This window comes from Macadamia integrifolia, chromosome 12 (genome assembly GCF_013358625.1).
Source record: "Macadamia integrifolia cultivar HAES 741 chromosome 12, SCU_Mint_v3, whole genome shotgun sequence".
In the NCBI taxonomy this organism is placed as follows: Eukaryota; Viridiplantae; Streptophyta; class Magnoliopsida; order Proteales; family Proteaceae; genus Macadamia; species Macadamia integrifolia.
The window spans coordinates 9,473,560-9,487,359 of record NC_056568.1 but is presented as its reverse complement, the minus strand read 5'-3'; the positions used below and the strand labels follow the sequence as shown (position 1 = coordinate 9,487,359).

The following is a 13,800-nucleotide window of genomic DNA, read 5'->3' as shown; positions in this document are numbered from 1 at the left end:
TTTTTATTTCAAGTTTAAGACTAATTAGTTATATGAATCGGGTTGGTTTTAACCGTTTAACCTGTTGATTTTAAACTGAATTGACACCGTAAAAATCAAACCGTTTAAACCAATTCAATTAACCCATATAACAATAAAATATTTTGTTATTTTAACAAAACATAATGGTTTAATCTAGGGAAGAATTAAAAACTATAAAAACTGTCCAACAGTCTATTCAATAATTTACTTCTATTATGTAGTTAAATCATTACTTGCTCAGTGCTTCATTTGATTTAATACAACATTGAAGCATTTATTAATAAAAATAAATTTAAATAACCATGTGAATAAATTAGCAAACCGATTGCTAATTGTTTAGAAACTATATGGAATAAACCGCAATCAAAACCGTCAAATCGATGCCGTTTAAAAACCATAGAATTGAAATCGTTTATTAAACGGTTGCGGTTTCAGAAAGTGCAACTGTTTAGTAAATAATGCAGTTTTAGTTTCAATAAATAAATGTAAACCGAATTAAACCGCACCATATACACCAAAATCAAACCGATTTAACACCCTTAATATTATAGCCTGTATCATGCGGCAAGACTGTCGACTGTCCCTCAATTTGCAAGTGTTTTTTTTTTTTTTTTTTTGGTAGACAACTTGTAAGTGTTGTTCCATTTGCAAGTTGCAACAGCTGCAAAAAATTGATGTTCCAGTCAGGGTCTCAAGAATCGGGATGGGATCGCTCAAATCGGCTGTCTGATTCTGGACACGGCCGTTTCTAGGGTTTAGGTCAATTCCAGTTGATTCCCAAACGTTTCTGACCTATTCTAGTTGAATCAAAATCGGAATCAGCCATTCCAAGATGGAAATTCCTGATTCCAAGAGGAGGTCCTAAAGTAGACTATAGTTTTGGTCTGGCCAACCCAAAACCCCAAGCTCTAGCCAATTAATTATAAGTTGATTGGTTCATGATTTCATATAACCAGCCCAAAGATCTACCTTTCCCCCTTCTCCTGAGGTTAGTCCATCACAAAAGTTTCAATCCATAGCCAGGTTGTGCTAAGTCCAATCAACTAATTAATGGGGATCTCACTGATGAATGTGATTCAAAAACTCCCACTCACACATTTCAATTTTCTTCCATCCTCACTCAACTAGGTAAAGACAGTTGCAGTTTAAATTAACATAAAAAGGGCTGTAGAAAGAACAAAAATAATTATGTGACTCATCTGGTATTTGGAAATTTTTACAAAAGAGAACCTGACATATTCCTAACAAAGGTAGCTGAATCTGTCATCTCAAGAAAACAATCCAATTTGGATTTTGTCTTCTAACAAAATCTATTCCTTTGACATAGGTGCAGCTTCTTTTAAACATGATCTCATTATCTCCCCAAGCTTTGAGCAAGCATCAAGGCAAAGCTCCACAGCCTGTGAAAGTGAAGCAAAATATGCATTACCAACAGAGAAATGATTATTATATAAGAAAGATCTCTAAAACAACAATGGATATAAAACATGATACTGGATGCAGCCATCCAAAAAGAAACATTACTCTAGTTCACATTACCAGGCATACAAGGGGCACTTACATGAGACAAGGATCCAACCAGTCAATATATGCCTAGTGAGAGAGACTCAAGTTTGAATAAATACAGAGAAGTGTAGTCAACACAATAGATAGAAAACAAATCTCCTAATCAAAACTTTAATAATGCTCATTGTAACCATCGATTCTATAAGCCTATCTTGCAACCATTTTCTGTTAAATACAACAATTATCTCTATGATCAAGTTTTCAAAAATAGAAAGTCATTCAAAAGTAGAAAGCAATGACAATAATGCAAATTATACCACAAAGTAAGTTCAGATACCTCGTGAATCTTTGGGGTTGACCATTCTCCAGTGAGGGTAAGCTGAGTGACCTCATTACGAGAGGGCAAACATGCAATCATTAGGCTTCCATCTTGAAAACTTTCCTCTTCTGATATGGGATCGATGACAAGATTTTTCCCAAGACATGACTAGGGAAACAAGAAAAATGCAAGTTAAACAACTAAAAAAAGTGGCCTCATGAGCATGAACAGAGTTTAATTCTTACATATTAGACTGGAAGGTTGGCCAGAATATATTAGATTTTGATAGAGAAACCTAGAACTGCAGTTGCTGTCTCTTAGAAAAATTCAGAACTACAGTTACCCTTTCTTAGAGAAATCTAGAACTGCAGTCTCCATTTCTTAGTTCAACAGTTCAGCAAGTTTTGATTGAAGTCACCAATGCTAGGTAAAATCTTTCAGACTCAGATAATTCAAAATATCTTGCCCTCATTTTTTTCTTCTTAATCCAATCTTTCAGCACTTAATACATCATGTCATCAGTTTCCAACAGCAAATTAATGTCTTCAAGTTTGTGCGCTATACTTACATGCATCTCTGTCAATGTGAAAATCCGGCACAGTTATCTAAATTGAAGGGATCTCACCAATCAGACTGGCCAACTCTTCACCTGATTTCTTTTGTAGGTCATTCAAAAACCCGAAGCCAATTTTTTCTTTCTCATTTTAATACTCCTGGAATAGCTAAATGACCAAGGTAAACTCAGAATGGTCCAAATGAACTGGCTTGTTTTCCTTCCATTAATGCAATAACTAAAACCATTTATAACATGCTATGGTTTGAACTTCTACCAAATAGAAGGATTTAAATTTCTCTAAGAAAGGCAGCAAAAAACCTTGAACAAATGGTGGAAATCATTAAAAAAAAAAAAAAACAATTCGTAAGTTATAAAAATAAAAAGCTTCAGCGACAGAAAATGAAAATATCAGACAATCCACAAAGGATCAGCCCCCAACATTATAATAATACATAGGGTACGAAGGCATTGACCCCCTTCTTTCCCACTTATGCATTGTCAATATCATCATTGTGATTATTATGTTTACGATTTTGGATAGGCAATATAAAGACCAACCTTGATTTGTTTGACTAGACATTTCTCAAGAAATTCCCCAATTTGACAAGGATCTTCCCCTCTTTTTTTTCTGGGGGATGTGGGTTAGAAGACCAATGTTTTCAAAACTGGACAGGGAACCAAAATTTTCTGGCCTCTAGTTCATGGTTTGACAACCTGATGGGAAGCAGAACAATATGCACAACAGATTTGGATTTTATGCTGATACGGCCATGTCAGATTTTTTTCCAACCAGATTTGGGTTTGTTTTTAGCTCAATGTCTGCCCAGATTTTTTCACAGCTTGTGGGGTCCTTGTGGGATAGTTTTGGAGTCTACATTAATGTAGTTACGTAGGATTTATTAAGTAGTCTAAGTGGTTACCCTGATGCACTTAGTTGGTTTTATTTAAAGTCTATTATATTTCCAACTTTGCCCTTAGTAGCCAATTCTGTTTGGCATACAGGCCCTCTCCCTCCCCCTCCCCACCCCCACCCCCGCTTCTGCCCTCCAAACAGACTGCAAGATTGAATCTGATAAAAAGTCTTAAGAAATAAAAAATAAAAAATAAAAAATTAATTCTCTTAAATTAACACAATGAATTAATCTGCGAAGAACCCTCAAAACCCTTCAGCTTTTCCGGCCCAATCGCTTAACCCATCTCATCTGATCCTTTCTTCTCTTCAAAGCCAATGCTCTCTTCGAATCTATACATCGTCAATTCCAGCAGCTTCAGTTTCTCCAGATTGTTCTACAATCACCAATGAACTAGTAACAATCTTCACAAAGCGACTGATTCTCCAGCGAAACGAAGAATTACGAGCTCTAGAAGCAAAATGCCTGAAACAGTTGAATCTGTCTCTGGCAGTCTAAAGAGTTGGAGGGCCACTTATGATTTTCTTCTCCTGGGCTGCAGAGCAAGATGGGTACAGACACAACTGTTATACACACAAATTCCATGGCTTCAATCCTGTCTCAGGCCCAGAAAACTACCCAGTTAAAGGTTTTGGTAATGGACGTGGTGAATTCTCGGTGTCCAATGACTGCTGGAGCTTGTGGGTTCCTTATCTGTTGTTTGGGTAGCCAGGGACTGGTAGGCAAAGCGAATCACATTTTTCATCAATCCAAACTGATGGGTCTTTGCGTTCTGAAATGTTACAATTATAATTTTCTGCTAGAGGTTCTTGCAAAGTTAAGTCCAGTTGAGGGGGATGCAGATTCTGGGTTGCACTCGTGATAAGTTCACCTTGGCTTATGTGTTGCAGGCTTACTGCAAAGCTAGGAAGTTCAAAAGGCTTTGGAGGTTACCAATTAGATTAATGAGAGTGGTGGGATTGATGTCCATGTGTCAAGTATGTTTGTGCTTTCTTTCACCAAATGGGTGAGGTAGATAGAAGATGGAATGTCTCAATATTAGCTTCAATGAGAAGACACTGTGTTTTGATACATGGATTTGCTAGCGAGTGGTGCCATCATGGCATCAGTTGTATGATCGATCCCTATTACTAGAAAAGTTTGGGGACTTGAGGAGCTTCAAAATGGTTCTCGTTTTATTTTTTTAACGATTGTTCAGTTTCAGCAATGAATGAAAAATATAAACAACAAAGATATAATGTAATAGGAAAAGAAACATGAAGGTGACCCTTCATCCAGGGGGCGTGGTTTTGCCGAGGAACAGTGAGAGAAAACTGAACAGTCGCCTGCTTCAGATTTGTCATCAGTATTGGCCCCCAATTTCAAAGTACCAATGGACAAAGTTCCCAAATGCATTCCAGCAGCCAGGGCATCCAGTGCAGCCATTGAACCCAGTGCAGCTATCACAAAAGAAGATGGTGGAAGAGATCCCTCGGCGGCTGTCGGATAATGCTTCCGATAGCTTTGCTGCGACCACACGTTGTTCACTTTCTCGATGGTCAAAACTGGAGGTTCAGACACTAATTAGGCTGACGACCAATATGGATCTCAAGTACCAGGACAGGTTGGGTGGGGAACAAGGGTAGAGGCAAGGGTGAGATGGTGGTGAAGGGCAGAGGCGAGGTGGGTGTGGCACACCATGGCAGCTATGGGGAGGGGGAGAGGGTGGGATTTGGGAGAGAGATACATGGTATCCCAAACAAAATTAGCTACCAAGAGTAAAGTTGGAAATATAATAATTTTTAAATAAAACCAGCTGAAAAGGAACCCCAAACATAATATTTGAACCTGAAGAAACATTACTAGTGCAAAACACAAATGGAGAAAATAAAAGTCAACATGGTGAGGAACGTTTTGCATACAAACTTCGAAATGCACCAAATTAAGAAAAATAAAAGGCATGAAAGAAAAAGACTGAATGGCTAATGGCTATACATACCACAGAAACTGATGTAACCAGGTCATACATCATAATCCCTGCATCTGCAAGAGCAAGACTTGCGCATGATATCACGACTGGAAGATCACCTGACAGAATAACATGAAGCAAATTATGATTCTGAAAGGTACAGATATATTTAGTGTAGCAAAATCAAACAAAGAAGAAAAAGAAAAAGACAACCAAGAGAGAGAAAGAGAGGGCAATATGATGGAGGAAGAAGCGAGTGAGCTAGAACAACAATTGATTCAGCATGAGTAGTCTCTATCGTGGTCTAGCCTCTTCTTATATTAAATTAAGTACACTTCTCTTTGTAGGAAGCCTACTAAGAGTCAAGTCTAATTACAATAAAGGTAAATAACTAAAAGCAGATTACAATTCAACATTATCCCACAATGCACAAAACTCCTCACGGCACACTTCAAAAAGTAGCCTTGTCAAAAGATAAGAACCAACATCAGCACAAACTGTGGACAGATCTTGGGTGGTCTTCAAAGGTCCTCCTATTTCTTTCTTTCCTGAAAACCCATGTAACGACATACAGACATGAGTTCCATAACACCATACCTTTCTTCCTGAAGGGGATTTTTAGCCATTTGAAGAATTTATATTTTTGATCATCCAACATAAGAGCATAATCCAAAGCCACTGGCTACTTTAGGAGAAGCATGATTCCCCCAAACTTTCTGAATCTGCATCAAAACTAATACTCCTCATCCAGCAGACTTGTCTTTTATACTTTTTTATATGCTTAGACTGAAAACTCCACCTACATCTCCTTCGGATACCCTCCTGTCCCCATCTTCCCGATTCAACTCAAAACTGTACAGGTGGTCCAGCGATGTGTATACTTTTTGTTGTCTTCATTCCCATGAAATGTATTTATTATCCTCTTAATCTCTAATATGCACTTTTGGACCCAGGTTCCATATTTATTCTATTTTTAAAAGTCAATGGCACACCTTGATGGGGAAAGCATTAGGGTAGGGAGGGAGAAATCGCATAAAGGGGGGAGAATCACACACAGCCCTAAGGCTCTCAAACATTAACTCAATTTATCATTCTTCAAATCTGAGAAATTGGATTACATTAGCTCCTCTATATAAAGAGGGCAGACTAGCAGTCATAACCTAACTACAAGTTAGACTCCAAGTAGGACTAGACATTACATAATAGGGGTTGGATTCCAAATAGGACTAGACTAGAACTCTAACATGGAGTAGGTAACTAACTAGTCATTCACTAATAAAGAAACCTAAACTGATTAAAAACTGAAACAACAAAGGAAATAGACTCAAAACAGGACTCTAACTGAGTTAATGAATTAAATCTCGTTTTCCTACTTTCTACCCATATTTTAGGCCCATTAAAGTGGCCCATTACAAAGAAAACTCATGGGAACAAAGGCCCAACACATACATAACCCAACCCAAGGCTTCTTTGCAATAAAATAAGCCCATTAAGTGACTTATCTACATCACACCTCATGGCATACCTTATCATTTTTTCTATTCAACAGATTAAAAAAAAAAATGCATAGCATTTAATGAGCTAAAACGACACATACACACACACGATAGATAAAACTACTTTGTGGGAGTTTGACAAAGTGACAAAAGTCTAAATTATTCAGAAGCACAGAGAACCAAAAATCTGTGAGGATACCAAACATCATTTTGTTAAAGAAAACATCATTAATGTGGAAAAGTATTTCTGGAAACTTACTTCCACCAGATTCCAATACCAATGCAAAAACATCCACAGTTGTCTTTGGGAAAGTTTCCAGTATTATAGCACCCTCCAATGCTTTATGAAGCATGGACGAAAATTCTTTGTGGTCTGATCCCTGAAGAAATGTCAAAATTCAGAACGTGGAGACAACAGATATAAACAACTGCCATAATCATTAGAGTGGAGATTCCTGCATGCCTGCCCACGAACTGGATTGGCAAAAGTCGTATAGCTGACATTACAATTGAGCCTGCCCACATCACTGTACAGCATTGCTTTTTTACTTTCCCTCGGACCAAATCTGAAACAGAAAAGACAAAACACAATACAAAAGAGTGTAAAGCTAATATCTTACATTAGAAGGAAAATCTAAGAGCGTATATGGTATAACACATGGGCATTATAACAAATGAAGTATATGAACACATGATATATGAGGGTACATGACTCTGGACTCCTTGCATGACGTGCTCCAGCTACATCTAAAATGCCAGACTTGACAAGCCAAATGCTGTAGCCATCCAATGTTTTTCTCATTTGGATGATCAGAAGTATGACAAGAACACCTATGGGGAAAAGAAAGAAAGATCCACAGGAATATGTTTTTGCCATCAAATTGAAAAACCTCCCAACCACCCCCCCGCCAAAAAAAAACCCCCTTCTTTCCCTGGAATGGAGATATCCCAAATGAAGACACGAGAGCATAGAATTATACGGCCCTTTTTCCTCTTTGACCACCATGCAACACCACATGTAAAAGCACCCAAACAATCTGCAAAAAAATGGTTGTCAAAACGTACAGGGGGAGGGGATGGAGATTTCCTTCTTACAGGAAATTAGCTACAGATAACTTGAATCTAAGCACATGAAATAGCTTGACTCTAAGCACATGAAATTTCAGAAATGGAGAAAAGATTGGAAATTCCACGAGTTTAGACAAAGAAGATAAAGAGTTCATCTAGAAAAAAAAAACCCGATGTTACCCAATGAAAATTGACTACAGATGGCATTAGCACTGAATGACTGGCCTAAAATTTCTTTAGTAGAGTGCTTCCACAGTTAAGGGAAAACTTAACCTTCGTACATAAATTGAAGCAACATATTGATTTCCATTTCATTTATGAGTAGGGCATTACTTTCTTCTTATACTAGCAGTTTTTGTAAAAGCGGAGTAGACAGAATCATTCAGGCCTTGGAGTTGGTGGTAAGAATGGTCCAACCGCCATTGCAACTGCAAACATTGTTCCACCATCCAATGACCGCAAAAATGTTGTATATAAAAGTCTTCCCAGAGTTTCTAAACGAACAATAGGGAGACGGGACTCCCCTAGGTTATAAAATCACCAAATTAGTTAATTAGAATCTACCAGTCAGCACAAGATGGTGCCCACATCACACAGTTGATGCTCAACCTTGCAACGCAATAGTATTTTGCAAAGGAAATGCAAGGTATTTTGAAGAAGGTGAAGTAGTTTGACAACATTGCACACCGCTACCAGGTAATTGATGTTGGCATCAGTAACTCAGGTTCTCCTAATGCATTGCATTTCCACTGTATATCTAAACTGCTACAGTTTCTTCAGTCTATCTACACATGCCTATACGTATATGGTCCCAAAGGACTTTTCGAATACCTCTAATCAAAGACCCAAACCAGCACAGGTATCTGAGTCAGTTTTAAAAAGGGTTAGATTCATGATTAAGGTCAATCACAGCGCCAGAGAACATCTGTCCAGTCATACAAGGAAATTAAGGTATAACCAAAAAAATCAGGAAGACAAAATAAATTTTAAAATACTCACACAGAGACAATGACCTTGGTATTCCCGAACTCAGCATAAGCAGATCCAGAAGCAGAATTTACAGCACCAGTCTTCAAAACTGCAAGTTGCCAATGATTCAGGGTGCTTCTTTATATAAATGTTAATAAAAAAAAATGAATCCAATCAAAATAAAACAAAAGTGAAGATAATGAATAAATGAAAAGGCAGTTCTAGAGCATCTTGGTTCGAGTCCAAGTGATGGCATCTTCTAAAAGATTAATAGAAATCATAATTACAATAAATTTGAAGTACATGTCAATAGGATCCTTTTGATGAATTTTGAAATAAGACATGACCGCAGAAAACAATGAAAGTAGGTGGTTCGATCAAAAGTCATTGTTGTCTCAACTTTGCAATCATGGATGAATTGAGCTTTCCATAGGGCTGGAAACCAAAGGGTCAAATCCTGTAGAGATACATTGTTCAATACACAGATGAGGATGGGATCTCTTTGGAGAAAATCAGCCTCTACCCAATCTTTGTGCAATGCAAGTTATCTTTAGCTTTGACCTACTTATAAAGTATACTCTTCACTGATCCAAAATCCAAAGAACCTCATAGTTTCTTTTGCTTGGTAAATCAATTCAACATAATTTTAAATGTTTCATATGCATCCAATATATAACGAGATAAAAATCAACAAATGGGGATTTCACCTCTGTATTATAGCAATCTTAATAGAGAACTTTCTTCAAGTGAGGGAAGATATGTACTCAACCTTTGTCTAGAATAATTCAGCGTGTAATTGACTAAGAGTAATTTGTAAAAAGGAGGTCATTAGCCCCTGGTTGGTGATCCTGCATGCATAAGCTTCTATACCAAAATTGGGAGTAGATTTCATAAGCTGAACCTAAATATCAATGTCTACATTCTTTTGAGTGTTCAGAAACTTTATGGTCAACACTCCAAAAATGAGTATTCAGACTGGAAGGTTAAGTCCCTTGGACTGGTTGAACTTCATCCTTGAAATCTTCTTGTGATGCCTAGTGTTGCATCCTGAACACAATAACTCCATCAAGTTTAGGAATGAAATTATGGATCATATCCAGAGACTGTAAAAACCATCATGCCTGAGATCACCCAGAATCAAAATGCACCAGCACAATTAAGTAAATGTCGCTCTCAAAAGTCAACGCCATCATTCTAAAATTGGGGGTAGAAAAAACTGGGCAATTCAGTGAAGCAATCAAACCCTTGAAAGAATTTATCTCTAATTATACCGGCGCTCAAGATAAAACTTCGAAGTTTCAAAATGCATAAAAACTGAGGTGCCTATATCTTGAAAGCTGATTTTTCAGGATACAAATAGAAATAGCATGGGCTGATAGAATTTTAATTTTGACAAAAAGAGAAGCCCGTGACTCTTTGTGTTAAAGCTTTCAGAATGAAGGTTTTTCCACATATCAAAGTTATTGAAAGAAGTACATGTTAATCAAATCTTAACCCATACATGAATTAATAAACTCAAGGTCTTCCAACATGTCATCTTGAACTACACAGTCTTCTTCCACCTCAAACTTCCCAACAGTTTTTTTTTTTTTTTTTCTTTAACAATAAAGAAGGCAGAATTAAGGTCACCATAGCCAAACTTATTTCTAGTTGCATGATTTTTCATGGAAGTGCATTCACAACAAAATAAAAGGGAAGCAGAGCCCCAAACTATTCAAGGAGCGTCTCTGTACATTTTCCATAGGCAACAAATTTGCCTTCACATTATCATATCCAATAGCCTAACTACAAAAGTGGAGAGAGCGAGAGAGAGAAGAAGAAGAAAGCCCTTGAAGTGAAAAGGGGAAAATCTGAGGACCACTCCAAACCCCAATGCCTCCGTGAGCCACTCTTGCTATTGATACAGGCATACAACGCACACCTTACAAACACCAAAAATTCCATTCTGAAGCAATATGTTCCAAACTCAAGCATGCACAGAGTAAAACAAACCAGTAGCCCAGTAGCAGTTCATTGGCAAACTGGGCATCCATTATAGCCTATACACAGGAATAGCAAGGAATAACATCAAACATCACATGGACATCAACCCATGATCCAATATACATAGTCTCGACAGACTCATAGCAAGAGAGTAAAACCCACAAACCCAAAATAGAGTGATCAACACAGAAACTAAGAAACCAAATAATACCCATTTCATCATCCAAAAATACTAAAACAAATGAAGGCTTAAAACAGAAAAAACCACACCAGAACGGAAGGAAGGAAAAAAGAAAGAAAACATACAGGCCGGTCTGCACTGTTGAAAGCCTCGACCATCTGGACGAACCCAGTCGACATCTTTGAAGATGCGTTGTCTTGCTTTCTGAGTCGGAGACGGCGCATACGTCGATGGAGCCGTTGCAGCCTTCCCGGCCATCTTACAATGGTACAAGAGTCGCAAGACAGAGAAGCTGAAAAGGCCTCTCACTCTCTTTCAATGAAATCTAGGAAGGAAAAACAGTAACTCGTTCGAGCTAACTTGCGCCTATCGGATTTGTTGCCACACTATCACTGACCCCGCGATTCGTGCAGGAAAGATTTCGGCATTTCGCCATTCAAAACGAGACTATGGACTGGAGTGAGGGCGCTTATGAAGTGTAACAGATTTAAAATTACATAAATACCCTCATAGAGAGAGAGAGAGAGAGAGATAAAGAGAGAGAGCGCTTTGAAAGTCTAAACTTAGCTAAATTCAATTGGGGTTGAGAAGAAAGGGAGGAAAACCCTAAAACGAAGCTCTTATGCGATCGCGATGAGCTCTGAAACGGTAATGGAACCTTCAAAGGGGATGAAAATGGAAGCTACGAGCGCTACTGCTAGAATTCGGGATTCGGCTTCACAGTTCAAAAGGTGGGGAAGAAAGTATCCATTTCTCAGATATGGGCTACCTATGATTTCACTCACCGTCATTGGGGCAGTTGGTCTTGGCCATCTCTTACAAGGCAGGTTAGTCTTTTCTGTTCTAAAATACAAGCCTCCTCTACAATTCCAATTCTTAAGATTTTCACCATGGTTCCGTCAGTGAATCAATCTCCCCAGTACTTGTTTTCTGAAGACCTAAATCCCATAAATTTCGGGACGAAATTCTATATGTGGATCGTTTGTCCTGCTATTTGATAGGAATGTGAAGATGGATCTCTTCATCGTTTCTCTTTTATCCTATTAGTTTCCATTTGAAGATCGTATCAAGTGGTAAAACCGCAACAGATGGATCACATGAAGTGGGTTTCTTGCGTTTGGTTAATCTTTCACTGACTAATGCATCTCTAACGTTGTCTTCTGAATTGATTTGGACATTTTAGTTCAGTAAAGATGTGGCAAAGGTGAAAGACGATCAAGAGTGGGAGATCATTGAGACCAGAAAAGCACTGTCAAGAACCGGACCCGTGGAAGCTTATAAGCCCAAGAAGATTTCACTGGAAGAGGAGCTTAAGGTAGTTTTAAATTTTTTGACCTTATGGGCATACTTTTTTCATTCACATGCTTTACCACTATATTGTTTGGTGCTGCTAGAGTAAAGCTTAACTGATCTGTCTTTCTCTCTTTCACAGACTATGCAAGAGAAAGTTGACATTAACAGCTATGAGTATAAGAAAATTCCCCGGCCAAATGAAGGCAAGTCAGGACACTAGTTCCATTTTGGGAGTTCATTTTGTAATGGTATATTTAAAAAAAAAAAAAATCAAAATAAAGAATGTATATCAGAATTAGATATCATCTTCTTTGCAGCAAACCTTCTCCTTCTTCCATGAAGGTGCCAGCTTTCTTCAATGAGATAATTTGTGGATTTCATACACCGCATTTTGCATTGAGTCCTGTCTTCATAGATCTGCTAAACTAAAAATAAAACTATGCAAATGTAGGCTGTAAAAAAAAAAAGTATAAGAACATTTATTTGACTTAGGATTGTATGTCAGGACCTGCTTCTATATTGGAACACAAATCTTATTGTCATTAGATAGTTGAAGATGATATAATAATCTATATGTATTAGACTTGTCAAATACCTCAATTTAGTGGTGCAGCTCAAGACAGCAGTTGAACCCCAGCCGTGCAAGATAGATCTCCAAGCTCAGGATTGGCCCAAGCTCCTGCTTTATTCAAACTATATATATTTTTGGTAGGTTAAAACACATATTGGGTTGAGATTTATGTTCACTTTCTTGTTTCCAATAGTAACTACCAAACCTAATCTATTCATTGCCGTCTATATTGTCATCATAATTTGGATGAATCACTCAAAGAATTTATCGGAAATAAGGGAAGAATGGATGGAGAGAATCATCCGCCATTCAGAAACATAACCATTATACGAAGAAATGATTTACTAAAAAATCAAAACCCTCTCCTGATAGCAGCATGCCCGACATTCTTAGCCAGAATTGGCTGAATCTGAAGCTAAATAATGAAGAAGCACTTTCTGGTTTGTCTGAATCTCTGTCCCAACAAACTTGAATGCATCAAGCTTAACATCACTCAAGTAAGAGTTGAAAGCTTTCTAGAGAAATCCCTGGAGCTTCTTGTCATCGTCATGATTATGAGGCTGTGGATTTAACATCCGAAGAAGATCAAATTCTATCAAGTAGGAAAAAGAAGTAGGTCTTTCCATCGATTTGCGCTAGCAGGTTTTATGGATGTAAGGGAATTGATTGGAGTCAATTAGAGAAGGTTTACTGGGGTATCAACTGGGAGACTTGGGTGGTTTAGATGAAATTGACGGAAGTTACAACGATAGGTTTTTATTAATGTAGATTACAACCATGAAAAAAGAGAAGGTTATTTTCTAGTCAAAATAATTTTATTATTTTTCCATTTATGGGGTCCAAATTAGAATTTGGTCTTTTTAATTTTCATATTTTTCACATCATTGATAGTGGGAGCTGTAAGAATCTGATTTCGCTGTTTTTTGTTGAGTCTTTTTATTTATTTATTTATTTTTATTTTTTTTGGGGGGGGGGGGG

General features: G+C 37.7%; 2 protein-coding genes across 3 annotated transcripts; one reads left to right on the top strand and one right to left on the bottom strand.

The window, feature by feature from the left end:
* Positions 1 to 1,146: 1,146 nt before the first annotated feature.
* Positions 1,147 to 11,385, bottom strand: LOC122058136 (exosome complex component RRP41-like). 2 transcript variants are annotated; one of them, XM_042620644.1, is made up of 7 exons: positions 11,084 to 11,380; positions 8,825 to 8,903; positions 7,221 to 7,323; positions 7,017 to 7,137; positions 5,292 to 5,380; positions 1,865 to 2,014; positions 1,147 to 1,421 (listed from the first exon to the last, which is right to left on the bottom strand). In XM_042620644.1, the coding sequence occupies exons 1-7, from the start codon at positions 11,214 to 11,216 to the stop codon at positions 1,332 to 1,334; spliced, it is 765 nt and encodes a 254-aa protein (XP_042476578.1). In that variant the 5' UTR covers positions 11,217 to 11,380; the 3' UTR covers positions 1,147 to 1,331. The 2 variants fall into 2 exon arrangements, with proteins under 2 accessions (XP_042476578.1, XP_042476579.1); XM_042620645.1 differs by lacking the exon at positions 1,147 to 1,421 and adding an exon at positions 1,564 to 1,614 and having other exon boundaries at positions 11,084 to 11,385.
* Positions 11,386 to 11,485: 100 nt separating this feature from the next.
* Positions 11,486 to 12,635, top strand: LOC122058138. The gene is made up of 3 exons (XM_042620646.1): positions 11,486 to 11,785; positions 12,147 to 12,273; positions 12,391 to 12,635. Exons 1-3 carry the CDS (start codon positions 11,592 to 11,594, stop codon positions 12,469 to 12,471), a joined length of 402 nt encoding a protein of 133 aa, XP_042476580.1. The 5' UTR covers positions 11,486 to 11,591; the 3' UTR covers positions 12,472 to 12,635.
* Positions 12,636 to 13,800: the final 1,165 nt, after the last annotated feature.